The sequence below is a fragment of the Gouania willdenowi genome, chromosome 12, assembly GCF_900634775.1.
Source record: "Gouania willdenowi chromosome 12, fGouWil2.1, whole genome shotgun sequence".
Lineage (NCBI taxonomy): Eukaryota > Metazoa > Chordata > Actinopteri > Blenniiformes > Gobiesocidae > Gouania > Gouania willdenowi.
The window spans coordinates 24,268,715-24,296,184 of NC_041055.1; the positions used below are offsets into that span (position 1 = coordinate 24,268,715).

Sequence of the window (27,470 nt, forward strand, 5' to 3'; positions counted from 1 at the left end):
TTCCTCAGCTGCTGCCATTACTGCGCTAAAGGAGGAGTGTGTGGGGCTGAGGAGCCAGGACAGGGAGGAACAACCACAGACAGCAGGTGGTTTCTTTTGGGTCATAGATCTAGTAAAGAAGGCTTCATAGTGAACCGACACGGTCCGTGTGTGTGAGGGGGCGACAGAACCGGGAGCTCCATGGCTCAGTCAGCTGCTAACGGTGTGGACCCGGTCGACCTGGCCAGCAAGCGGCTTCACTCAAGGTAGGAAACCTGGACAGCGAGCAGGGGTTCTGTTACGTTACGTTACCATTACCGACCCCGGAAGAAGCATCGTCTTCAACAAGTGAGGAAGGCTCAAGAATTGGAGCCGAAGCTGTTAGCTGTGATTTAAAGCTCCAGGCTGCCGCCGCGCAGCTGCACTCACTCTGCCCAGATTCAAGCCTCATCTGTGGGCTGGTCATGGAGCTGACACGGCCGCAATGTGGAGCTCAAAGCAGGGCATGAATAATGCTCTTGTCTTTGGTATAAAGCAGAAAACAAGTAAAGTAAACCTAAAATATGAAAACAAATTCACTTGAAAAAGCTCTAATCTTTGACCTTATTTCAATGTGATTTATCATTACATCAACTACCTTCAGCTGGCTGTCATGAGGTTTCAATATCATATCTTTTTTAGGGTTTAAAAAGTCCTATTATATTATGTTTCTGTTCACAGCAATAAAACAAATGCTACTAGCACTATATTGTGTGGCTAAAAGTTAACTTTCAGCGCATAGTACTCGGGCTGGGCGATATGGAGCGATATTTTTTCCTCAAAAATCCCGATATATGATATAAATCTTGAGACATTTTATTCAAATGAAGTATGACCAGAAATAAAGTTAAATTTGCTGATGTAAAATGCGACAACTGGCACATTTATTAACAAACAGTTGCACACTGTGTGCCACTTTGAGCTTTTTCTCCTATAAAGGACAGCATGTGTGAGTGAGCTTTGTAGTGTGGCTTGTTTAGGGGAAGGTCCGGGAATTATGTAACACGTCACGTACTTTGGCCAATCAGTAATGGAGAAAACGAATAAAGGTGTTCGTTTTCCATTTTCTATACCGAAGCGAAAGAGCTTGAATTTGAAAAACAAGGGGTTTTCCGTTTTTTCATTTTGGTTTTGGAAACGAATATCAAATAATGACTGTTTTTTTTTTTTTTTTTTTTCATTTTTCATGTTTTTGTTACATAATGAAAAACAAATGAACTAATGATACACAGATTTCTGGGTTAGGACGCACTCAAATCTAAATGTGCTTTTAATGCTGTTCTGAGAAATAGTGAAAGCAGCGACTTCTAAAACTAAAAGTGTTTCAAAGCATACATTTTGTTTGCTCAAAAACCACCAAAAAAAAAAAACCTACCATTGCAATGTAGTCACTTTATTATAATAAAAATTTGTGTGTGTAATTCAGAATCAGATTTGCATAAGGAATTGAGTGTTTACAAGGTTAGTTTAAAGAGGATTGAACTTTTATTCTGAATTAAAGAGGAATTAAGGCTCCCATGTAAACCATCCATGAAAAAACTACTTAACCTTTCACTTTTCTATAGCAAGACATATTTACTGTGGCACTGCACAAGTATTTAATAATTGGCTTTGTATTCAATAATAATGCAATAGATTGTGCTACATATCATGGAGTAGTGACTTTGGAATAAGGTGGGAAATTTTTTTTTAAAAAGTTTATTTTTACTGTGTAAATTTTTATCCGGCTTATAAATGATCAAACCAACTGGTAAGATATCAATAATTTCAGGATCTACAAGACAACCACTTCAAACAAAAAGTAACTGACTTCTAGCCTCTTGTCATCTTACTAAAATACTTTCCTGACCATAAATTAAAGGAAATGAGAGACAGAAACTAGTTCAAGACAAGAAGAGATGCTTTTGTTTTGAAAAGGGGCTGTTTGACTTTTAGCTCAAAGCCAGTCCCAGGATGATTTTACATTCCACTTGCAATGCATCATGGGGTGGTTGAGTATGATTAGTGTGTCCACCATGCATATATCTGGGTATTTTTTGCTTACTCAATCTTTTCGTACTATCCAATGTGAACGCACTACATACAGTACTCATTCTAACGTCAGACTTTGTATGAGTAGTACGCATGCCATTTTGAACACAGCCTAAGAAATAGATTTATAAGTTAGGGTATAAATATGTTGTAATGACAGGAGCCTTGATGGCTCATAGATTATATGTTTACCAAAAATCCTTCAACAGAGTCAGAGCTTTTTTTTTTGTCCTTTACATATACTTTTTATTTTTATGATCTCGGCTCCCCAGATGATCAGTTGTATGTACAGATTAGTGCATTATTGATGAACTCCTAGGTTCCAGAGTTCTCACTTTACCTTTTTCTCTGTGTCAGCTGAGGTAAAGCAGTCGTTCAGTGTATAGATGATTGTGCGTATGGATAAATAGCACTTTTATTAAACAGGTAAAACTGAAGGAAAAAGAAAAAAAATATTATTGACAGTTAAGCCATCTTACAATGAGTGGAGAAAAACAAATCACTTTACAATCATAAAAACAAACTGAAAGTTAATATCAATATGGCAAAAAGACAGAAGGATCCATTCATCCATCCTCTTCCGCTTATCCGTTGCCTGGTCGCATGGGCAGCAGCCCTAGCAGGGAGGCCCAGACTTCCCTTTCCCTGGCCACTTCTTCCAGCTCCTCCAGGGGGATCCCGAGGTGTTCCCAGGGCAGCCGAGAGACATAGTCCCTCCTAGGTCTTCCTTTGGGTCTGCTTCCGGAGGGACGTGCCAAGAATGCTTCACTAGGGAGGCGTACAGGGGGCATCCTAAGTATCTGGCTCTTCTCAAAGTGGAGGAGCAGCGGCTCTACTCTGAGCCCCTCCCTGATGACTGAGCTTCTGACCCTATCTCTAAGGGAGAGCCCAGCCACCCTACGAAATAAACTAATTTCGGCTGCTTGTACACTCAATCTTGTTCTTTCGGTCATGACCCAAACTCATGACCATAGGTGAGGGTAGGAACATAGATCCACCGGTAAATCGAGAGCTTCGCTTTTTGGCTCAGCTCCCTCTTTACCACGACAGATTGTGCAGACTTCGCATCAATCCGCCTGTCAATCTCTCACGCTATCCTTCCCTCACTCATGAACAAGACTCCGAGGTACTTGAACTCCTCCACTTAGGGCAGGATCTCATCCCTAACCCGGAGAAAGCACTCCACCTTTTTCCAGTTGAGAACAATGGACTCTGATTTGGAGGTGCTGATTTTCATTCCGGCCGCTTCACACTCTGCTGCAAACCGATTCAGTGAGAGTTAAAGGTCACGGCATGATGGAGCTAACAGGACCACATCATCTGCAAAAAGCAGTGATGCAATCCCGAGGCCCCCAAATAGGACCCGAATGCCTTCTCCAAGTCCACAAAACGCATATGGACTGGTTGAGCAAACTCCCATGCACCCTCAAGGACCCTGCTGAGGGTGTAGAGCTGGTCCACAGTTCCACGACCAGGACGAAAACTGCCTTGCTCCTTCTGGATCTGAGGTTTGACTATCCGGTGGACCCTCCTCTCCAGTACCCCTGAATAGACCTTACCAGGGAGGCTGAGGAGTGTGATCTCTCTATAGTTGGAACACACCCTCCGATCCCCCTTCTTCAAAAGGGGGACCACCACCCTGGTCTGCCAATCCAGAGGTACTGCCCCCGATGTTCATGCGATTGACAGCCCCACAACATCCAGGGCCTTGAGGAACTCCGGGCAGATCTCATCCACCCCCAGGGCCCTGCCACCGAGGAGCTTTTTAACCACCGAGGCAACCTCAACCCCAGAGATGGGAGGATGTGAGAAGGAACTCTGGTGCCATTAATTAGATTAATTCAGTCTCTAACAGTCTCATCCCTTCTATTCCTTATACTGGCACTCTTCTAAGCTGTGAAATAAAATGTCACAGTCATTAACATGCTAAAAATGGCAGATTTTGTTTTTTTTTTTGGTATTTTCCAAAAAGGTGTACATTTTTTTAAAACAATTCCAGCTAAAACTTTTTCTCTTAAAAGAAAATGTCCATAGAAAAAATCCTGAATGTCATATTCTATTCTTAAATTAATGTCTTTACTTGAGTGAGCGGCAACATACTTTCCCACTGTTTGAAGTAGAATCAAACCCTTGTTGTGACATTACAACTGTTTATTGTCTTTGAAACAGGCTGTCTGTGGGGAATGTTAATGACTGTTGTTCTGAGAAGTGCCATTTAGGCAACACTGCTTGGTTGTCATGTCCTGGAGGAATATCACACATGTACACACAAACACCTTGTTGGCTGTGTTCATGTTTAAATTTAGAGTGTACTGTATATGTGTCCTTTTCACAATGAGGGCTGTAGATATGTGCGTGACTTTTAATGTGTAGATGTTATAACTTTTTTTGTAACACAAAGACTATAGGTCTTTTCTAGACTAGTGAACTGCAAGTAATTAACTTTTTTGTATGCCTACTGGAAAAAATAGTAAAAGTAATCTGTAAGAAGTTAATGCATTTTTCTGTAACTTAGTATTTTGCAGTGGTTATTTATTTTTTTTAAGGACACGCTTAGTGTGCGTAAAGCTTATTAAAGTTTATTAAGATATATCAGTTAAGTCAAGGCAAATACAAAAACTTTCTTTGTTGGTTTCAATAAAAAGATAAATACATACAATTTGATAATTATGGTACAATAAAGTAATGTCAAACAATTGTATCTTCTGTCAGATAAACACATGAGGACAAATGTTTTCTTTTGATTTACCAAGACAAGATTCGCACATTTTTTTATTCAATATTTGCAAGAATATCTATATTTATCCATTTGAAAAATGGATAAATATAATCAAAGGCTTATTTTTTGTTTCACAAAAATGCTGCTGTTGTAAATGTTTCTGCCGTCAAGACATTGATCGAGTTTTTATCAATTTAGCTACAGAAGTATTAAGAGAAACCTAATTCCTGAGAAACGCAGCTTTACTAAGACTTCAGACAAAAGAAAGGAGGATACAGTCTTGCTCTGAATGAAAGAGACATGCCGTGCAGGAGGAAAAACATTCTTCGAGAGTTTTTCTTTCGTTTCCCTGACAACTGGCCCATGTACTCTATAATTATGGCTTTCAGGGTTCCTTTGCAAACCAAGACTCATAGGGGCCATAGTTCAGAACTTATTAGGTAAAATGAAAGAAAAATATCAGTAAACAAAACATTACTCAGAAGACATGTACGAAGAAATATTAAGAATTCTTAGAGAAGAAAATGGAATTACCTAAAAAAAATAGCTTAAATGTGTGCACTTTTGATGCCCATATCATGTTGCTTTTCTTAAAGTTTAGGATGTCACAGTTTCAGTAAAAGCTTTTTAGACTGATGCTCGGACCCAGAAACCCGTCAAGTCTACGTCGTATTTTCTCTGCTCGTTTTAGCACATCTATAATCAAATTATTATGTTTTCAATTATAGCTGTATTACAAACATGATGGGCCTGTACTAAGAAGCTGGATTTCTCCAATTGCGCTAACTTCCGGAATTTACAATGTATATGCTGTACTACAATGCTGGTTAACTTCTTACTGGGGTAAATCACCATTGTAACGTACGCTAAACGGCTAACCTGATCAGGACCAGGTTAAGTGCTAGGATAAGATCTGAGCGAGTATAAAAGCACCGCCTCCTGACCTGCCCAAGTTTGGGCCATTTATTTATTAGTTTCAGACATGTAACGCAATGCACACATGTGTACCCATGCAAAGGAAAATGAAATGAAATGAAAGTGAATAAAAGGTGTATAGGTGTATGTGTACACCTATATCTAATTTAACATGTCTGAAAAGGGGTAGGAGTAGGAAGAAGAAAAACTCATTTAATCCTAGTCCTTCTCCTATATTCAGTAATCATAGTCATTCTCTTTACACGTTGCTGCATGGATCAGATCTGACTAGAGAAAGATGACATCCTATAGGAAAGATATAGATTCCTTTTTGATGGACTGACCAATATTGGAACGATTCATTCATTCATATTGGCTATACTGAGAGTTTCAGTTCTGTAAGATAATACAGGCTGTATAAAATACAAATATTATTGTCCACCTTATGATGTAGGCTGTGCTGTATGACTATGAACGCAGCATCAGAGCCACACACTGCACCCGAAAAGAGGCGGATACCTGAATGGAAACATGCATTAACAGTCAGCAATTATGTGCCTAACCTTGCTTGATTTTCTCTCTTAAATGTAATTGCTTTTGTGACCAATTTTAATTTAATTTGGAGAAAGTATGTGAAATAATTTCAGGAAAATGTATTTCTTTGAACAATGTGAGATTTAAAATGACCGCAGTCATGTGATAAAAGCAGTGGAAAATTGCGATCCTCCAAATATTGTGGAGTTTCATTGAATTTATTGCATTATTACAAATTAATTATTTATCAATTTAGTAATTTTTTTTTTCTCCTGTCGTCCAAATTGAATATTCTAAATAGATTTGGCCCCCGGGTCTTGAGTTTAACACGTGTTTTATTTGGTCAGATGCTGTTATCACCAGCCGTTTTATGTGAGCATGTACATATTCAGATTTAAAAAACGATTTAAAAGTGAACATGTTGATAACCAGCTTCGTAGTACAGCTACTCTATGATGGACAATATTTGGTTAAGTGAAGCCAGCTAACGGAGAGATATCCCCGGATATATTTATCAGCTTCGTAGTACAGGCCTGACGTATATGGGCAACAATGCAAGAGCTACTGTACATTGAATTGCAGAACATGTTCCTAAAATTTAAATTTACTACCAGTGGGATTACTCCATGTCAATTTTGGCTTGTAAAAGCAGCAGCATGTAAAGTGTTTTGCACGGAGTCGACTCTTTATAAAGGAACTTCAAATAGTGTTTGTTGGAGCTCATAAAACATCTAGTGTTTTACAAGCTAATGACATTGCACCAAAACGCTTTATGCCTCCATTCACTTACGTAAGGAGAAACAGTACGGTACATGCCATTAGAACCATTGCATGAACAATTTGAGAACCCTTTTCTAAACTTAGACATGATTTGAAAGACATGTTGAAATACTCTCATAGCTGTGTTAGATTTTCTGTTGAACTCTAGTTTTATATTCCAGACATACATCCTGAAACCTATCCTGGTGTAGTTCTGTCATCTATTGAGATAACACATGGAGATTATCTGACCGAAACCACATGCAGGCTGTTTTAGCTAAAGTGCCTCCAAACTGATTATTAAAGGGGTAATCATCAGAAGAGAGATGGCCAACTGTTTTGCACAGATCTATTCTTACTCTAACCACATTAACAATAAGAATAAAACTCACTTTGTGAAAGTCCAGTGAAGTAAGGAGGTCATAACACCATCTTCAAATGGAAAACTTTTATCTTTTCCCATTCCCCACATCTGGCTTTTTAGTGATACCTCTAAGGTACGACTGATCATCTTTTACAGATGTTTTGTAACTGCACTGACCTTTATACCTTTCATGGCTATTACTTTGAGTGCTGGTTTCACCTCTGTGCAAAAGAATCTCTATGGCACATCAAGAGCCAGTTTTCCGATCAATTGTTATGCATTATTTATTTTTATGGGATTGACTGTTTAGACCTGGAGTGTTTCCTGCAACAAATGGAGAGCTTTAACCACCTTTAGAAATACTAATTATATCCACAGGCTAAAGTGAGAAGTTTTTTTTGCTATATTTAAAGCCCTTCTAGAATTATTTGATTGATTTTACTTTTATTATTTTATCTAATAATTGTTCCCATTTGGTTATTCCAACTGTACAAACTACAAAATCACATAAATGCAACTTATGTCAAATTTTAGGCACCATCTACCGATTTAAATATGAGTTGGATGTTTTCTTTTTAGTGTTGCAACACCATGTGGTCCCTTTAAATAATGGGTTTGTCTACCAGCTGAGAGGGTGCTGGTGACAGCAGTGTTTGTTGTTAATGGAACAAGTGAGGCTTCATTCAATTGACCTTTCGCAAAACCCCGCCCACTAACAGTCATTGTCCAATCCTACTTCCGAGCAACTGTTACAATGCAAGCAATGTCCGACATGCAGGCACAGTGGTGAAGCATCCGTTCCCAAAGCCGAAAACACAACTGGAATGATGTCTACAATGGACTATAAAGCCATAAAAACTTGTAGGAAGGCTCTGGGACGGACTGGTGTCTTGTCCAGGGTGTACTCCACTAATCCGATGTGTAGAACCCAACAACCCTGTCCAGTAATTAGTAGATTAATTAAGATGAAATAAATACCATATTCTGGAAGTTGAAACAATCTCCAGTCTATTGTTTCCTGCTTCTCCTTCTTCTCGACCCCAGCTGGTGGCCTAATAATGTTAATGCTGTGTCAGCAGTAGGCTGGATTAGATTAGGCCAGTGAGTGGAATCCATCTCAACCAAGGAGGTGCAGGTCACCGGATTATTGACCCTTATCCTTTTCTCATTGGGGAAATGTTCCAGCTTAGTGCTACTCTTGCTTTGTCGTCATCAAATCTACTCCTCCATAGTATTTCTCATTCTTGGATTCTCCTGTTGTATATTAGAGTTCAATTGATGGATCGCCCTGTGAAGGTAGTAAAAAAAATGATTTTTGTTTTGATTGTAAGGAATTACTGACCTACTTCCATTGGAATGCTGAGGAAATATCTGTTGGATGAATCAGGAATGGCCTCTACAGCTTTTTTGGTGAAACATTTCTCTTTTTACTCCTAGCCATCTGGGTTACAAAAGGAACCAAGTTCTCTTTCATGATGACTTGGAAAGGATATATTACAATGAAGATGATCTTGGACTAAAGAAAAGTCCGAGTTGAAAACTTTTGATCCCATCGTCTGTTTTCACATTTTTACCTACATTTCTTCACTGTTGTCATGGCAGCTGAGTCTTGCCCTCTGACTGGAGCAGAGAGAGCAGTATGCCGACTAGTCCACCATGGGCCTCGGCCACAGGCCATGCTGAGACCTTTGCAGTTGGAACTCAAGGTGTATGTTGAGAAAACAAGAGGCAAACAGAAATGCAGGTAATGCTCAAAGACGGAAATAAGTTTGCCTTATTCTTGCTGCTTGTTGCTTTGCACCACAATGATTCTTATAAAACCTTTTACTAACTAAATATTTGAGGATCATCTTGCTTAACTCTTAAGTTTTAGTGTCTTCGTCAGGATTTTAGACCAAAACTAAACCGCATGGTATTTACTTTATCCCAGATTATATAATAAATCTTGCATTTGTACTTTCTGGATACATGTCAACAATGAAACTGGGTTTGTTTGAAGAGAAGGGTTATATACATTTCATATTCACATGTCCAACACTGTGTCTTTATAGCCACATATGTCAACTACATTGTGGGTGTACTGTGCACATTTAAGTCAAAAGGAACACCTGCACACATTTGCTTCATATCGTCACACGTTTTTGATAAAGGTATATTTGTTATCAATATTAAAACATTAAATAGTAAACCTAGCAGTTGCCATGGTGACTGAGGTTGAGATTTTTAAAAGCTATCCTTGAAATAGTGTTTTATCATGAATCAAACATGTTTTGATAGTTGTAGAGGCTTTTACTTTCAATATTTACATTAAAATAACATTTTTTTATTTTTATTGAAGGTTCACTAAAATAACTTATTAACATATATACAGCCTTGTATAATACAGCTATTTTTTTGAAAGACCCTCAGAGCTTTATGGCCTTTTTCTCTTGACTGTGTATATACCGCAAGACACGGTTCCGCACTGCCTGCTGCCGCTTTTCCATCAAGGTTTCCCTCTCCTCATATACATCCCCTGTAATGAGCTGGTGAGATGTTTTTTTAAGAGCAACATGCATGCACACAAACAAACAAATGAGAAACCAGATAAAGGTTTCTGCTGAGGTATGGTGTGAAAGGTAAGCTAACTCTAATATTTTGTGTAAAACTGTAAAAGGATGTTGGCTTGGTTATGTTAGTAGAATTAATCTTTGGATTTTTTTTTATCATGCCACTATAGGGAAATCTGTGTTAAAATGATATTCTGCTCTGGAGACCTGGCCTTATTTCTGAAACTCTGCTGTTTTTCCAATCACTACCTACAAATAAGTTATTAGACCTGTTGATAATTGTCAAATATGGTAATCCTGTACAGGATTTCTGTTCATAATGGCCTATTGTGCCCAATTACTGAGTTACCTACTTTATATTTTCTTTTCCAGATCCACTCTCTGTGCAAAATACTGTGTCCTGTTCATCAATGAAAGAATGCACACTGTTTCTTGTCTGCATACCTTTGGAGTTTGGAAAATAAACCTCAAATGCTATGTTGTTGGGGTTCTTAGAACAAATGGAGATGGGTGAAAAATAGCATAATACTGGACCTTTAAGCACTTTTTCGCACTAATTACATGCTAACCACACGTGACTCGCACAAATAACACAACTTTGTCTTCAAAAGGTTTATTACACAAAAAGTAAACATGAACATGCAAAAGCCACTATTACTTTCTTCTTATAGAAAGAATATATACAGTACATCATTGCAAAGAGGAAAACATTTCCAATGACAAATAACAAATGTGTAACAAATCTTTTAAGAAAAACAATTTGACTGCAATAGTTGGAGACGGTGTGTAGGAATGTTGAAACAAATTTTTCCAATCTTTTTTTTTTTTAAACTATTTCTCATTTCTCAAGTTTTTAAAGCTTTTGCTTGGGTCCTTTATACTTTGGACTTTCCATCCATTAGCTGCCTCTTTCAGTACTGCAGCCGTGTGTGTGTGAGATTCAAATTTTGATTAAAAAAAACTGGTAATTTTCACCCGTACTGGCAAGTAGTAGGTTTGAAAAATTGTACCTGCAATTACCTACTATTACTTACTTTAAGTCAATGGAGAGAACAAAACGCATGCGGTGCCGAGTACGTACTTTCAGTGGAAAAGGACCATTAGTCAGTTGCTATGGCAACAGCCTGCTAGCCTTGCTACAAGTCTTGTTGTTATGGTGACATTGCTAGTTTGTTTCAGATGATGTTGAAAAGTCTCCATATTACTATTATCTGTATTGTGTGAACATATGGACACAAGAGCTCTTTTATTTATGTTCTTGTCTGTCTCATTTCTGCTTTATTCAGGATGGAGGCCTCTTGCTTGGAGTTGGCCGTCGAGGGAGAAAGACTGTGCAAGGCTGGGGACTTCAAAGGGGGGACAGCGTTTTTCGAAGCAGCAGTGCAAGTGGGGACAGAAGACTTAAAGACCCTCAGTGCCATTTACAGCCAGCTGGGCAACGCCTATTTCTATCTTAAGGAGTACGGAAAAGCTTTAGAATACCACAAGCATGACCTCACCTTGGCCAGGTGAGCACAGTATGCTTTGATATCACTACCACAAATTATGGTGAATCGAGTTGTGAATTGTCACCACTAATCTTTTGTTTTCAATAATGTTAACTACAGTACAAGGCTTGGATTTGACCTAACTTGAATTAATGAAACTTCAATTAAAACGGTAACAAATGATCATCAGGGGTAAATTAAGACTTATAAACTTAGTTTTGCTAATCTAAGTAGTCTACTTTGCATTTATAAAAGTTATACAATTGTATTTAGTCTTTTTAATTTTTCATTCATTTTTGAGTCTTGGGTGTTTATTTTTTGCCTCAAGGTATTTATTTATTTATTTTTGCCAAAAATATATACAAACGACACTTGAATTTGATAAGGCTAAAAAAGTCATCCTTTGAGATAAATAAAATGCATGATAATCTATTAATATTATTCTGTCCCGTTATTGATGTGAGGAAAAATTGTCTTGGAGACCTGGTCTGTTTTTAAAGTGCTATAATTATTCCTCAATTTGTAAACATTTAATGTAACCAATGAAGCTAAAAAATAAATAAAACAAGTAAAGGTTCTATTTTACTGTACGAGTGGTATATTTAGCTTGTTAGTAATTTGTTCTCCTGCAGTGAGTGCAGCTGGTCTTACAGCCAGGAAGTGATTAGTCCCTGGAGATTTTACCTTATTACAGTATTATACATATTATATACATATTACAGACTCCCCATTGGGACAAGAACCTAACAACAAAGTTCTATCCATCTGTCACTGATATATTGTGATTTTGTTTGAATTAGCTATGAAATGCCCTCTATTGTTTCTCAGAACAATTGGAGACCGAATTGGAGAAGGAAAGGCCAGCGGTAACCTTGGTAACACATTAAAAGTGTTGGGGCGTTTTGATGAGGCTGTTGTCTGCTGCCAAAGACATTTGGATATTTCTCAAGAGCAAGGCGACAAAGTAAGCACACATAAAAACAATCTTTAAAGCACAGAATATCTGTTTTTTCTTCTTTTTATATTTTCTTATTCATCTTTGTGTGTTAGGTTGGAGAGGCCAGAGCACTTTATAATATAGGAAACGTGTTTCACGCAAAAGGGAAACAGCATTTATGGGGCTGCACACAGGAGCCAGGGGACCTACCAGCTGATGTCAGGGACACACTTCAAAGGGCTACTGGCTTTTATGAGTAGGTGACACGTGAACTCAACTGAACACTAAATGGAGTTAGACTCACAAATTATATAAATCAATGTTTTTTTTTTTTTTTGGTTTTTTTTAAGAATTCTTTCAGACAGTTTAAATCAGGGATAAGCAACTGGCAGCCGGGGGCCTCATGCGGCCCTCGGTCTAGTATTGTAAACACACACAGACTCCAAAAGCGCACAATCTGACTGAAATCTACACAAAACAGCAAAAAATACACATTTTGACTCCAAAAAACATACAATATCGCAGACATTTTTTTAAAAAAGGACAACAGAAATCTACAAAATTCCAATGAAATATACAAAAGAGTAAAAGAAATGCAGAGAATGACTCCAAAAACACATAACTCCACAAAAAAGACACGAAAATAACAGAACCAAAGTACACAAAATGACCACAAAAATACATGATGAAAATATACAAAATATCAGAAAAATTACACAAAAATCAGAAAAATACACAAAACAACATTAAGAACACTGCTCTCACGCTCAGATTGATCATTATTCTAAATGGATATGAACATGAATATCGATAATGTGGCCCTCGGATCAGAAAATCACATTTTTGTGGTGATAAAAGTTGCCCATCTCTGGTTTAGATTAATCAGACATCTGTTTTCACGGTTAACATCCATATGGTCGTTATTGACATCATGATATGTTAATGAATACATTTTTCCTCCATAGGATGAACTTGTGTTTGGTTAAAGAACTCGGTGATCGAGCTGCCCAGGGCAGGGCTTACGGGAACCTGGGCAACACGCACTACCTGCTGGGTAACTTTGTGGAAGCGATCAAATTTCACCGACAGGTGAGAAAATCTAGAGGTCAGCCTCAAGATCAGAGCTGTGATATGCTATTTATCTATGATTTATTGATGTCTAAATGATACATACATTTACTCCATGAAGCTGAGCTCATGTCAGAATTGAAACTAGATTCTAATGTGTGGACATAACGTTAAATGTTTGGTTTGCCTAAAGAAGTCGCTACACATGGTGAAGTGAGGCTTTAGTGGTTTTATGCATATGCTGTGTGGTCATTCTGGGAGTTTTGAATGTGCTATGGGAAGCCACAGTGGAATGTACAGATTTTCCTGTTGTACGTATGCTTGTCATATTAAAGACCACAAGCAAATAAAACTCCACCACACTATTTACTTAGTGTCCCACCCGGACTACATGTCTGCTTGGCTTGCACTTTTACATTTTTCATGTTGATCATTTATAGCATTTATTTCCATTCTGTCAAAAAAATAAGGTGAGTCTTGTTTCCTCTGACTGATCCAGTGAGTTATCTCCTTTACTAAATCACTAAGACTTTTTGATTGATTTAATTTTTTTTCAAAATGAACACAGCAGCAGTGTATCTACCCCAATGAAAATAATAATAAAAAAAAAAAAAAAAAATCAAACAAAGCAAAGCGAGACCAAATGGTTACAAAATGCTGCTCGTGAAGCCTCTACATGTTTGAAAAAGAGTAGCAGGAATTATAAGCTTATATGATCCTACCCCTTGTAACATCTAATACTATACATATAATCTTATCATTTACACTATAAATATACATATATACACATCATTACTTGATATATATCTATATAATTATACATTTAATGTAATTCACTATACATTAATCTGTCCACACATGCACAAGTTGCCAAACAGAGGGTGTTTGATGATGTTGACAATGACTATTTGCACTTTTATTTAGAATATATAAACAGTCCTTTAGGGGGAGAAAGACTTAAAGTGACAGTTTTGTTCCAACAAGATATGTACAGTATGTAGTACTGCTCGTACTGTCTTAACTTAACTAGGACACTACACAAGGGGTGTTCAAATCCTGTCTTGTCAGCAGGCTCTTAAACAGCCCATAGGTTGAAATTCAGAAGTGTTGGAGCAGAGAGATCTAAAAGCTGTTGGATTTGCAGGACTCTTGGACAGGGTTTGGAGTACACGTAATGTTTTGGAAATAATTTTTATTTAAATGATACACTAGCTAAAATTCTTTGCTATTTAGATAAAAGAGGAAGAGTAAAGCAAGTTACCTTGTTTCAGTGTCAAAATTTTATACACAAAATGCAAAACAATGATTTGTTTGTAATTTGTTTAGAGAACAAAGTCAATTTGACTTTTAAAGCTTCAAGTCGTATTCTCCCAAGGAGCTCATTCATCAGGCTTGGTATAATATCATTGCAGCCTCATATGCTGTTTTATTCCTTCTTTGTTCCTCCTTTTGTTTGAGCTGTTTTGGCTGCTCATGTAAAAGTAGTACAAAATAACTATTTTTTTTTCTATGATGACTCTGTACTGAAACCACAAAGAATCCGTGAACTGAAGCAGAACCTCTAGACCAGTGTTTCCCAAATTGGAGTGCCCCCATGTACCCCTTGGCCTTTATTTCTCATCGCAAAGACCCCTTAGCTCATGTTATACATTATTTATTTGTGTCTGCATACTCGTCTAAACTCTTTCCTGTGTTTTGTCACACATTAACCTTGAACTTAGGCCTTTTAATTCATTTATTTGTGACATTTTGCTTGTTTTAGAATTTAAACTTCACCTTTTATTTTAATTTTAAATTATTATTGATAGATAAGAAAAGAGCCCGAGAGAGCATGTAAAAATAAAGCAAACAAAACAAAACCCTATAATGTTAAAAAAATAAACAGACAAAATGTTTCTGTGTACCCCAGTTTGGGAACCACTGCTATAGACATTATTTAACTTCCAACAGCTTTGTAACTGGAAATAGAGCCAAAACTGGTCAGATATAAAGCAAAATAAGGGTAGACTGATACAATCTGGATGTAGTTTGACCTTTTCGTCATCCACAGCGATTATCCATTGCCAAAGAGTTTGGGGACAAAGCAGCGGAGCGACGGGCTTACAGTAATCTGGGCAATGCCCTAATATTCCTGGGTCAATTCAACACAGCAACAGAGTACTACAGGTAAAGAAAAAGAATCACTCTGACATCTAGTGGAGGGAGGAATAACGGCTAAAAAATGTTTCTTAGTTTTACTTTTTTTGGAATCATTTGCTCTTTCTTTTCTGCACTAAAGGAAAACTCTGCAGCTGTCGAGGCAGCTGAGGGACCAGGTGATGGAGGCTCAGGCCTGTTACAGCCTCGGAAATACTTACACTCTCCTCCAACAGTATGAGAGAGCCATAGACTACCACCTGAAACACTTGGACATAGCCCAGGAGCTCACAGACAGGTGACATGAACACATTAAGTGCTTTTATTAATTAGTGTATTGTATTCATTTATCTTTCTAATTATTTTTCATCATATTATTTTGTTCTTCTGTCCTTCGTTAACTATTCCTACACCGTTTGTCCAATTTTGACAAATAAGCTATCAAAACGTTCAGAAAATTCCCGAAATGTATACTTGTGTTCTCATAATTTGTAACTTTTAAACTTTTTGAGTTCTGTGTGCAATTTTTTTCTTCCCATACTGCTTCTATTAGAAATTTGAGCTTTTTGAACTTTGAACCACTTCATCTCCAGCCATTCTTCAACCGATTTTGACCATTCAACCTTTAACGTGTTCAGCTACGACCTTCAACCCATTTTAAACCTTTTTCAACCGTGTTGCTAATGTTAAGCTATTGCTAGGTTAATGCTTAGAAAATGCTTGATTAATGCAATTGCTAGGTTAATGCTAACTCGAGGTTAAAGCTAACACTAGCTCATGCTAAATATACTTAATACAAGTGCTAATGCAAATGCGAGCTCATGTTAATGCTCAATAATGCTAATGCTAGCTAATGTTAAGCTAATGCAGTGCATTGTCACTTGTATATTCTTCAGGAAATTGCAACTATTCTAGTTAATGATGTTTCATCTTTCTACCAGGGTTGGTGAGGGACGAGCCTGCTGGAGTTTGGGCAATGCTTACGTGTCCTTAGGGAACCACAAACAGGCTCTCCATTATGCCAGAAAGCACCTCGATATCTCTAAAGAGGTATCAAACGCACTTAATTTTAATTATCAGGATATTTAAATTCCACATATTTCTCACACTGTTGGTTTTATCCTCAGATTGGAGACAGAAATGGGGAACTGACAGCCAGAATGAATGTGGAGCAGCTGATGGAAGCCCTTGGAGTGAGTGAAAGTGACCTTTCTCCATCCAGCTCAGAGTTTGAGATTCAAGGTAAAAACAAATTCCAATAAAAAAAATTTAATTCAAACTTTTTATTTTCCTTTTAGCTTTAGAGAAACAGTCCTGTAAAAAAATTGAAAGAATAAGTTTATGAAAAAGGCCTTTTGCCAACATTAATAGTTCGATTTCTCAACATTTGAACATGTTTGTTATGCGAGTTGCATGAGCTTAGAAATAAAAAAAAGTATAATTTTTTTTTTTTTAATTTCTGTGCCAAACTGAATATTTTTTGTGGAAAAACAGACTTTAATTTGGTTTTTAACAATATTTTTTATGCTGGAAAAATAATTGCATGCATTGGCTTCTAATAAGAAGACCTTAAGTGGCACGATTTGAAACCTCAAAACAATATCATGTCAAATACCCAATAGGTGTTAATGTGTTATTTCTGGGTGTCGGACTGTTTTTTCAGCCCGTCATTGGAGGACACGTTGTTTCTAGAGAGTGTGATTTATTATTATTATTTTTTTTTCACATAATCATCAAATCACGAAACAGATTTCTCTCTAAGCTTTCAGCTGCTTTCACTGTCAGGTGATTAAGCTTTATATCTAATGAAGCAAAGAGAAGCTGTAAAACATGTATGATGTGACTGGTTACTGTGTGATGAAAGCTTGCCTCCAGGCAGACAGTCACACTAATGTTCTGCATTAGCCTTGTTGAGTTAGAGCTTGCAAACAGACCCTTATTCAGTTTCTTTGCTTGTTTGTCTGAAAACAATCATGTGGTGTCTGTGGTGTCTAATATAGGTCACTGTATACATTTAAAGAGATCACTCTAGGGCAGAGATGAGCAACTTTCATCACAGTGGGGGCCACAAAAATGTGTTTTTTTTTTTTTTTTTTTTTTTTTTTCTGATCCAAGGGGCAAATTATCAACATTCATGTGATCGTTTAGAACGAAGACTAATCTGAGCATGAATACAGAAAACAACAAAGGGTTTGAAGGTTTTGTTATTGTTTTGTGCGTTTTTCTATCATTTTTGTATATTTTTGTTGTCATTTTGCATAGTTTTCTGTCATTCTGTATAGTTTCGTTGTGTGGTGTGTTATGAGTCATTTTGAGTGTTTCGGAGTAAATTTTATAGTCGTTTTGTATATTTTTTGATAATTCATTTGTAGTCATCTTGTGTGTTTTTTGTTGTATTTCTTTTTGGTGGATTTTTTTGTTGTTTTTTTGGAGTAATCTTGTTTATTAACTTTGGGGGCCGCACAAAATTAGACCGAGGGCCGCATGTGGCCCCTGGCCGGCAGTTGCCTATGTCTGCCATGAGGGGACCTAATGGAGTCTAGATATCCGGTTAAAATGTTTGAAAGAATGCTACTGACAATGATGCTTTATCTTTTTTAAGGTGCAAGACCCAAATTCACCAAGAGAAACAGCATGGACAGTGTGGAACTGTGGAAGTACTCTTCAGATAAGGTGACTTCTCTTCCTGTTACACATGCACCTCCCTCTTTACTATTCCACTGAAATCCACTGTCCCACTATTTAAGAATATTGAGAGTCAAGATTTGGAGGGTTTACCAAGAAGATCCAGAAGTCACATGTCCCAACCAGGAAAAAGAAAAGCCTATCCTGACAGCCAATCATCAGACGAGCGACTGTGGTTAGACTCTCCAGTGGACACTGATGACATCACTGTGCAAGTCCCGCCTCCTATGCCAGTGAGTAGCAGTAATGGTTTATTATGTTTTTGCTTTGACTTTTTCTGTCCTTTATTAATGATAGTTAAGCATTAAATCACAAAAACATTTTATATTTATTTACTTTTTACACAAGGTTCTTCGTTACAGATGTAATTCCTGTTACAGGAACTTAAATACCTATTTTTTCTTTGGGTCGCTGCTCAGTGAGGCTATAGTTAGGCTGACTGTGCAATTGTGCATGTGAGTGTCAAAAAAAAAAAAAACATTTATTATTAAACGACTACACCCAATGTATAATTTTCCATACACATAATGCTTCTAAATAGATTTTAAAAATCCTGTTCCACCCGTTACTCGAACCTAAACATTGTTTCCACAATTCTTCAACTCTCAGACCTGTAGTCAATGTGTAGTATGTAAGAAACATTCAAAAAATATGTAGACAGCAATTTCAAGATTGTTTGAGGTCAAGTTTAAATAAACTCTTAAGCTAGTTTTTGTCGTTATAAACCTGAAATGTTCTCTCCAGCAGAATTGTATGGAATGTTGTTCACTGAGTTTTTAATGAATATATTATTTCACAGCTGTTGTACTGCTGGACTTCTGTGCACATCTCATCTAATCCTTCTTTGTGTTTGTGACGGTGCTAATGGTTATAATCAGTGAGCTGGCATCCTTGAAACGAATGGCAATGATGGGGTTGGATGATAGTAGTTCATCACAAGGGAGTGGGAATAGCATCTGTTAGGAAATGTTGGTGATCTTACTGACACTGAATAACACAGTGTCAGTTCTGTCAGCCAAGCTGACATGTTTCTCATTAGCAGATCAAGTTAGCATCGTTAGTGTGGTTTTGTACACATTTGCCAAAATCTCCTTTTTTTTTTTTCTCTCTCTGTTTTCTATTAAATGTTTTATATTGGTCCCAGTGTGGACTTTTTATGATTATAATGATCAAATGCCTTTTGACATTTTTGTGTGTGCATATTTTCTCCATTTGCTCTATTTTACTCTATCAGCAACAGAAGCCTTTTTGACAGTAAATTGTTTAAAGTTTTTTAGAAAAATAAGTAAATAAAAAATGTCTTTAATCAGCTTTAAACTGCTGGTGAAGACATAGATCAATTAACGGAAATGATTTGCTTGAAAAATTTTGAAAGTCCTGCTTGAAAATTTGTTTTCATCCTGACCGTAAACATCTTTGGAAAAGTTTTGCCCATTGCATTGTGGGATGTGGAGTCCCGTAGACAAATGTATAGAAGTGTGATTTCTTGTATTTCTTCGCCAGACAAGAGGACAGTGATTGGCTTGACACCAAGCAAATTATTTTGAGTTTGTTCCAGGTATTCTCTGTGATATAACCTCAGTCCACAAGACATTCTATTCTGGCCAGATTTAGATTATTTTGTGTATAGCTAAAAATAAACATCCCTATTGTTTAGCCACCCCTTTCAGTCTGGAGAACACTCAAGAAATGTGTGGCTGTGTTTTGGGGGGCAGATCACAGTAAGAATGAAGGAAAAACATCTCTATGCATCCATGTATGGGACTCCACATCCCACAATGCAATGCACAAAATCCAAAGAGTGTTTACGGTTGAGATGAAAAGAAACTTTCAAGTTGCATGTTCAGTCTTTTCCATCTTTTTTTTTTCTCCACGTAAATGATTTTTAATTCATGGATATCTGAGGCCTACACTTTAGATTGATCTGATCAAAGTTTTTGTCTGCAGCAGCTTTAATAACTGACAGTCAAAGCTGAGGATTCTGTTCTGCTTTGGTCAGCTATAAAATACAGTAGATGATTGGCAGTGTTTAACTTGTTAATAAACACCCATGTTAAATATGGTTAACTCTTACTCAAGTCCCATACAAACCAATTAACAACTTTGGTTTTTACCCTATCAAAATAAAAACCCTGATTAAAAGCAATCAGAACTAACTTCTGCCCACTAGGACAACATTAAGAAAGACTATATTGAACAGTTAAGGGGTGATCTGGTTCCCTGACTTTGACAACAAAAGCCATCCAGGCCAGTTAAAGGAAGGGTTCACTAGTTGTCAGATGATAGATTTTATTTTGACCATTGTTTGTTTTTGCAACTCCTGACCCAAGCAGCATGAAGTTGCTCTAATCTAATTTACCATCTCCTTTTATCTCACCGTGTGCATCTCTCTCTCTCTCATCATCATCACGTGTTCTTTCTTGTCTGTCCCTTTGGCCTACTTGCCTAATTGGACAATAAAGAGAGGGAACTGATGAGATCCACTAGAGATCATGGGGCCACGGACATGGGAACGAAATTGTCCAACTTGATCAGTAATAATAATAATAACAACAAAAATAAATGTCAATTGTTTTTGGTGTCAGACCCACAGTAGTTGTTGCTATTTTGTGAGAGATGACTTTGACCTTTAGCTGTAACATGCCATTTACTGCCCTCCCGCACACATTTTTTTCCTACCCACTACTACATCCCCCTCCCCTCAGTGGGTCCACCATAGCTCCAGTTCTCTACTGATAATGACCTGGATCACAGAACCATTACCCTCCCCATAGGGTCAAACCCCCAGCTTCCCATAATGAGTTGTTTTCCCACAGTGGGTGAACGGGGCGATACTGGTATGCCAAAGAGCTGCAGGGAAATGCAGTGAGGGAGTTGGTGAGAGAGAGAAAGAGAGTGAGCGGGTGTATAAAGGGAAACCAGAGACTGGAGAGAGGAGGAGGAGGTGACACTGAATGTTGGAAATTAAAAGACTGGATAGCGAGGAGGTTTGGGGGAAATGGCTGTGTTTAGCAGGAAAGCAGAGAGAGAGGGAGGAGAAGTGATGTGAAGCAGTGCGCTAGAATCTGGACTCCGAGAGAAGCAGGTAGATAAAGGACAGAGAAGAGCTGGTAAGACTTTATACCTTCTGCTTAACTAAGACAATACAAAAGTTAACTTTACTCACATATTTAATGTTAACTTTACTCAAACTCCTGCTTTTCATAGTTTGAGTTACAATATCAGCATTGATACTTTCTGTTTTTCAGTTAGCTGATGGAGTGTAAACAGAAATTCCAAGAACTGAGTGTAAAAAGTTATGAATGGATGTTACTTAGAAATGTACTGACATTTTGTGTCGACTGACCTACTTCACACTTTGCTGTAAGGCAAGTTATTTTAACCCGTTTCACTCGGTAGTGTGAAAATCCCTTTGAGGCTCACTGGCACTTTCGAAGACTGTTTGGACTGACACGTGAAATAAGTAACTTAAAAAGGTCTTCTGAAGAAGATACAATAGTTTGTCATTTGGTCTTTGTTGGCTCAGTTGAGTTAATAATGGACATAATCTAAGAACCAGTATTGCTATATTAATTGATGATCAAATAATGATTGATTGTACATAAAAAATATTACAAATATCACAGCCTAAAGTTTAAGATGATGCCCCTCTACAGTTTTTATCTGACACTCATTTACTGCTATGACGATGAAGTAATTCTGTTGCTTAGTGCAGCCCAATAGACTAAACACAGATCAAAGCAATACAATGAAAAACGTCCTTCAAATAGTAACCCTATTTAGCAGGGGTGTGCTACAGGAACTCCAAACACAGGTCACTGAAAGGATACGAAAAAATGTTTGCACAGCTAGCTGGAAATATTGTAATGTCAAAAAAACAGCATTCATCACAGATTTATTTGTGCAAAATATTGATGTTCATTATGATTGTATTGAATGTTTTATCTTAGTAAAAATGTAGCTTGTTTTAGTAAAAACAGAATTTGAAAACAAGGACCGGTCATGTTTAGCAGTTACACACCCACAGCATGTGTCTGTAAAACACAAAACAATTATGTTATGTTTTTCATTTATTTTTATTTTTCGTTTGTTGTAAATGAACCACCTTCATTATAGAGGCCAAGGTGGTCTCATAAGCCAAGTAATCTCTTAGGAGTTAAACAGATTATGTTTCTCATTTACATGATAGCTCTATGAAGGCCCTTATTATGTAACTCATAATGGCTTTGAGGTTAATTATTTCATTAACAGTGTTATTTTTGATCGAGGAAAATGAACGTCTCCTTCAGCCCAGCTTAAAAAAAGCTGTCTCTTTTTCTTGGAAAGCATTTGAAAAATGTGGAGTAAAGCCACGTGGATTTTAAGGATGTACAGTCATGGACGAAAGTATTAGTACGCTGGGAATTTTTCCAGAAATCACACCATTTCTTCCACAAATAGTTGCAATTACAAATGCTTTTGGTATACACGTGCTTATTTCCTTTATGTGCATTGAAGAAAAACACAAAATAGCAGAAGAAAACCCCCCAAAGTTTCGTAATTTTACCCAAAATTTTTTAAAAAAATGGACTAGACAAAATTGTTGGCAGGTGCTGGAAATATAGAAATCACACCTGAAGCCAGTCACAATGTATACAAGATGACTCAACCTTTGTGTTGTGCGTCACACCAAGCATGGAGAAGAGAAAGAAAAGCCAAGAACTGCTTGAAGACTTAAGAAGCAAAATTGCGGAAAAATACGTACAATCTCAAGGTTACAAAACTATCTCCAGAGATCGCCAAATTCCTTAGTCCACTGTGCGTAATATCGTGGAGAAGTTGATAATTCATGGAACCGTGGCTAATCTCCCTAAACGGAGATGGAAGAGGAGATTTGACAAAATAATGCATTGCAAGATAGTTAGAAACGTAAGCATCTTCAGTCAAATTCAGGCTGTTCTTCAGACTCGGGGTGCAAAAGTGTGAGCTCGGACCATATGTTGTCTGAATGAGAAGCAACGCTATGACAGGAGACCGAGGAGTACCAAAAAACTCTATCTTAGTCTCAACTGTCCACAAAACATTCTCCCAGAAGGATTGAGGCCTACCCAGTAACATTTTTGTCCCGGTGTCGGCAGTAGGATTCTCCTGGGTCTTCTGCCATAGCGCTGCTTCTCATTCAGATGACGGCGGAAAAATTCCAGGGGTGCCAATATTTTCACCCATGACTGTATATCCCATGAAGGATCTTGGCCATAACAGCAAGACCAACAACTTATTTTCAGGACGTGTCCTTTTCCAGACAAAGTTGTTAATAAACATCGTCTAAACAAGTATTTTCTTTTTGTTGCAGAAGCTGGGTCGTGACCCTTCCGATGAGGACTGCTTCTTTGACCTCCTTAGTAAATTTCAAAGCAGCCGCATGGATGACCAGCGCTGCCATCTTGATGAGCCTCAAAATGAAAATGGTGTAGAAGAAGCCTCGGACTCTATGGTGTCCCTGAGCGAGATGCTGGGTTGGTTGAACCACCATACCAGTACCCCTCCTTGTACTGTATCAACGCCAACCTTGTAAGACCTTGAAATCATAATCATCCATTGGTGTCACCCTTTCTCTTAGATTCCGCTGCCACCATGTCTCCTCAGACAGAGGAACTCTTCGATTTGATCGCCAGTTCTCAGAGTCGACGTCTTGACGACCAGCGCGTTAATGTTGGTAATCTTCCAGGACTCAGGATTACCCATAACAACCTGGGACATCTGGTGGGTGAGGGGGATCATCAAGAACCCAGCGATGACTTCTTCAACATGCTTATTAAGTGCCAGGTAATGAAAAAATTTTCTCTGATAATTCATAGTGTCTGCCTCATGAATCGAAGATGATTTACTCCAAGAAGAAAGGAAAAAAGGTCGTAATTGCTGCTCGGAAGTTTGCTTTCTACTGTGGTCCTAAAAGCTCACAACAGAACACAGAATGACAAACGCCACAATGCAACACAAAAAGAAAGTGCATCCAAATATACAAATCCATGAAGAAGACAATCTAAGGATTTATTGCCAGTACTCCTTCATGGATTTTTTTTTTAACGTACCTATGTTAACGTCACTCACACATTATTTTTCATAATAGCTGAATGACAGAAACACAACTGCGGCTCGTGGTACGAAAGTTAAAGTTGCGCATGCCGCCCGGACACCTGAGATAATAGACGAGGTGAAGGAGGCGATAGCGGCAGCTAACTCTTTAACTACAATTACTGAGTGGGAGAGTCACTCATCCGGATTAAGGGGGAGGTGGGAGATGCATTGAAAATTGTGATAATTGTTAATAGTGTAATAATCGTTAATTAATCGAATCGTAGCACCCTAATTGTAATTGAATCATGAGGTGCCTTAGATGCAGTGTTGTGCTTGTTACTGAAAAAAAGTAACTAGTTACCATTACTAGTTACTTCATTCACAAAGTAACTCAGTTACTATTTTGATTACTTAACCAAAAAGTAATGCGTTACTGGAAAAGTAACTTTTGAGTTACTTAAAATTAAAGAATGTATTATTTATTTTGGGTCATTTGTGTCCATACAGCTTCATATTAGTGCTGTAATAATATAATAATCCACTGTTGATCAACTGCTATAAAACAACCATAAATGATGTGCATATAAAGCACAAAACAGCTGCCCCAAAATTAAAACAGTAATTTTTCAGCCTTAGCACAGTAATGTAAAGTAAGCTGTGTGTATTCCAGGTGCACATTCTGCTGTTGAAAATGCTTATAAAAATAAATGTGGAAAAACTAATTCACAGCATTTTTCTCAGCTACACAATGCTAAACATATCAGGCTAATGAGCTGCTGTTAGCAGTGACTCAGCAGCAGCGAAAGGCTTCTCATTTACAACAACATACCGTGCAATAGTTTGGCTGACCTGTCCCTGGATAACAGTCACAGTCTGTTAAAATCCAGCCGCAGCGTTAGCTTAGCTTCATTGATGAATCTTTTGGAGACAAAAATAATGCGCGTATTTCCACTTTGAGAAGCTCGTCCTGCTCTCGCTTTGACTTGCCATCATTGGCGCACATGATGTAAACAGAGAAACGCTGGCAATGCATCTTCTTCTACTGTTTTACCGTGGTTGGCACGGCATCCCGTAAAAATATGTAGCGCCACTGTAAACAGGAAGTAGACTGCAGCTAGCAAAGTAATGGACAAACGCACCATATTGTAATGGTAACGGCATTATTTCTTTTGAAATATATTGCGTTACAGTACTAGTTACTGTCAAAAGTGACGTTGGGGCAGTAACGCGTTACCGCCCAACACTGCTTAGATGGCACACCCCTAATGTGGAGTCGCGTTAACGGACGCATAGAAGTGTTTTCACTTAGTTCTTACTGTGATTTCTTGTGTTTTTTTTGCTAAACAAGGAGACCACTGGTTCTCTTACCCCTATTTTTGTTCTAGTTTCTTCCCAGAATTCCCTGTTCTATCAGAATGACACGATCTTGTGAGATATTTGCATTCGTTTTAGGCTGTCATTAGTATTTGGATCAAAAATAATAAACAGAGAATATATCTATGTTTCTAGTCCTCTAGGATTGATGATCAGCGGTGCTCCCCCCCAGAAGCAGGCCCTCATGCCCCCACAGTGCCTGACGAAGACTTCTTCAGTCTAATCCAGAGGGTACAGGCCAAGCGCATGGATGAGCAGCGTGTTCACCTGCCATCGGACGAGCAGGATGACCCCCCCTCGTCCCCTGAGCCAGAGCTACAAGGTGGATTCCCCAGCTAGGACTGTGTGATCAAAGCTGTGCCAGTAAATGAATGCAACAGAAATATGAGGAGCAAACATTTAAAGACATTTGGTAAAGGTGAACTAACAATGTTTTTATTATTACATGTGCAATATGTGGTGCTTTTTAATGTTGCTTTTTGTATTATGTTCTAGTTTTGTAAATACAAAAAGAAAAGAACACATTTGGACCAACAAAAAACAGACATGAAATACGTACTCAAATGCCTTAATCAGCATTCAGACTCAAGATTGTATTTCCTGATATTAGCTATGTGTGTGCGTGTGTGTGTGTGTGTGTGTGTGTGTTAAAATACAAACAGCTGTCAGGTACAAAAAAAAGAAAAGATTTTATGTATGAAAGGGAAGATGTAAACATTTCTGTATTGAAACAGTATTGATTTAAAATTAGTTGTGTCATGATTTGCACTGGCAAAGTTCTAAACATCAAAAGTATATATTGAGATTGAAATGTCTATATTAGTTACATTAATGTCGATAAAAGTAACACATTTCAGTAGCTCTTACTGCTCTTTGCAGGGTGGTGTTAAAGCAGTATTGGATTTAGCAGTCTACACTCTACTTTTCTCAAAAGTCACACGGTTCCTCCGAGTTTGAACATTTCAACTTTCTTTTTTGAGTTTTGTAATAATAAAGGCTGCCAAAAAAACATTAATTTTCAACAAGACAAGTCAAAGGGTGGGACAAGGAGTACAGATTGTAATTAAATATGGATTTTAACCTGTTGCTAAAGTCAGGCTCCAGCCCACAAGTACCTTATAATAAATGCTCAGTGACAGTATTTGCTTGAAATGCTAAATTTGACTCAATGCTGCCCCTCTGTGGTCCAATTGATGTATTGCATCTAAAGACAAGTAACCTCTTATTAGTAAATACATTTTACAATATCAAAGTTGAAATTTAAAAGAAAAATAAATATAAAATTGAAAAAAACTAAGTGATTCTTTAAGTCATTCTCGAACCAAAAGTTTTAGGATTTTGCAAAGAATTTCAAATTTTTCCCCATATTACAGGAGCAAACTTTAACATGTTCAACTATGAGATGAGGAATAATTGGCTTAAAAACAAAAAATAAAATCCACTTAGTTGCACAGTGTTGCTGTCTGAGTACACAAAGGATTATCCAACCATCATCAATAGGTTTTTATTCACACCATTGTTGTACAACCAAGCTAATCTGAACAAAACAAAATGATTTATTGGATATACTGTATCATTTTGCGTTGTAGCTCCTCTTTGATAAACACAGAACTCCTTCCGTGAACAAGTACTTGGTACGCTTCCATTTTTTCGCCATAATCTGTACATTGAAATATATTTTGTGTTTATGTTCCCTTTTGAGGGTTTAAAATGTTTCCTTATGCTTTTAATAAAACATTTCAGATGTGCTTTTCTTTTGCTTTTTGAAGTAACAAATACCATCAATACCACACACATCACTATGTGCACTGTACAAATTCCTTTTTGGCATCCTGAG

The 27,470-nt window shown here is 37.6% G+C and overlaps 1 protein-coding gene across 1 annotated transcript; it reads left to right on the forward strand.

Moving 5' to 3' along the window:
- gpsm1b (G protein signaling modulator 1b) lies at window positions 1-27,382 on the forward strand. Its single transcript, XM_028462159.1, has 14 exons — window positions 1-245; window positions 11,176-11,397; window positions 12,205-12,340; window positions 12,427-12,569; window positions 13,279-13,402; window positions 15,432-15,547; window positions 15,660-15,815; window positions 16,459-16,567; window positions 16,645-16,759; window positions 18,120-18,190; window positions 18,265-18,435; window positions 23,535-23,697; window positions 23,802-24,007; window positions 25,769-27,382. The coding sequence occupies exons 1-14, from the start codon at window positions 181-183 to the stop codon at window positions 25,970-25,972; spliced, it is 2,001 nt and encodes a 666-aa protein (XP_028317960.1). The 5' UTR covers window positions 1-180; the 3' UTR covers window positions 25,973-27,382.
- Window positions 27,383-27,470: the final 88 nt, after the last annotated feature.

What these genes read in the sequence shown, in the direction of transcription:
- gpsm1b (XM_028462159.1), top strand. Translation starts at nt 181, where the DNA reads ATGGCTCAGTCAGCTGCTAACGGTGTGGACCCGGTCGACCTGGCCAGC. An exon ending in GGAAGTACTCTTCAGATAAG is followed by an intron (nt 18,191 to 18,264) that starts GTGACTTCTCTT and finishes CCACTATTTAAG; the next exon opens with AATATTGAGAGTCAAGATTT. An exon ending in GTCCCTGAGCGAGATGCTGG is followed by an intron (nt 23,698 to 23,801) that starts GTTGGTTGAACC and finishes CCTTTCTCTTAG; the next exon opens with ATTCCGCTGCCACCATGTCT.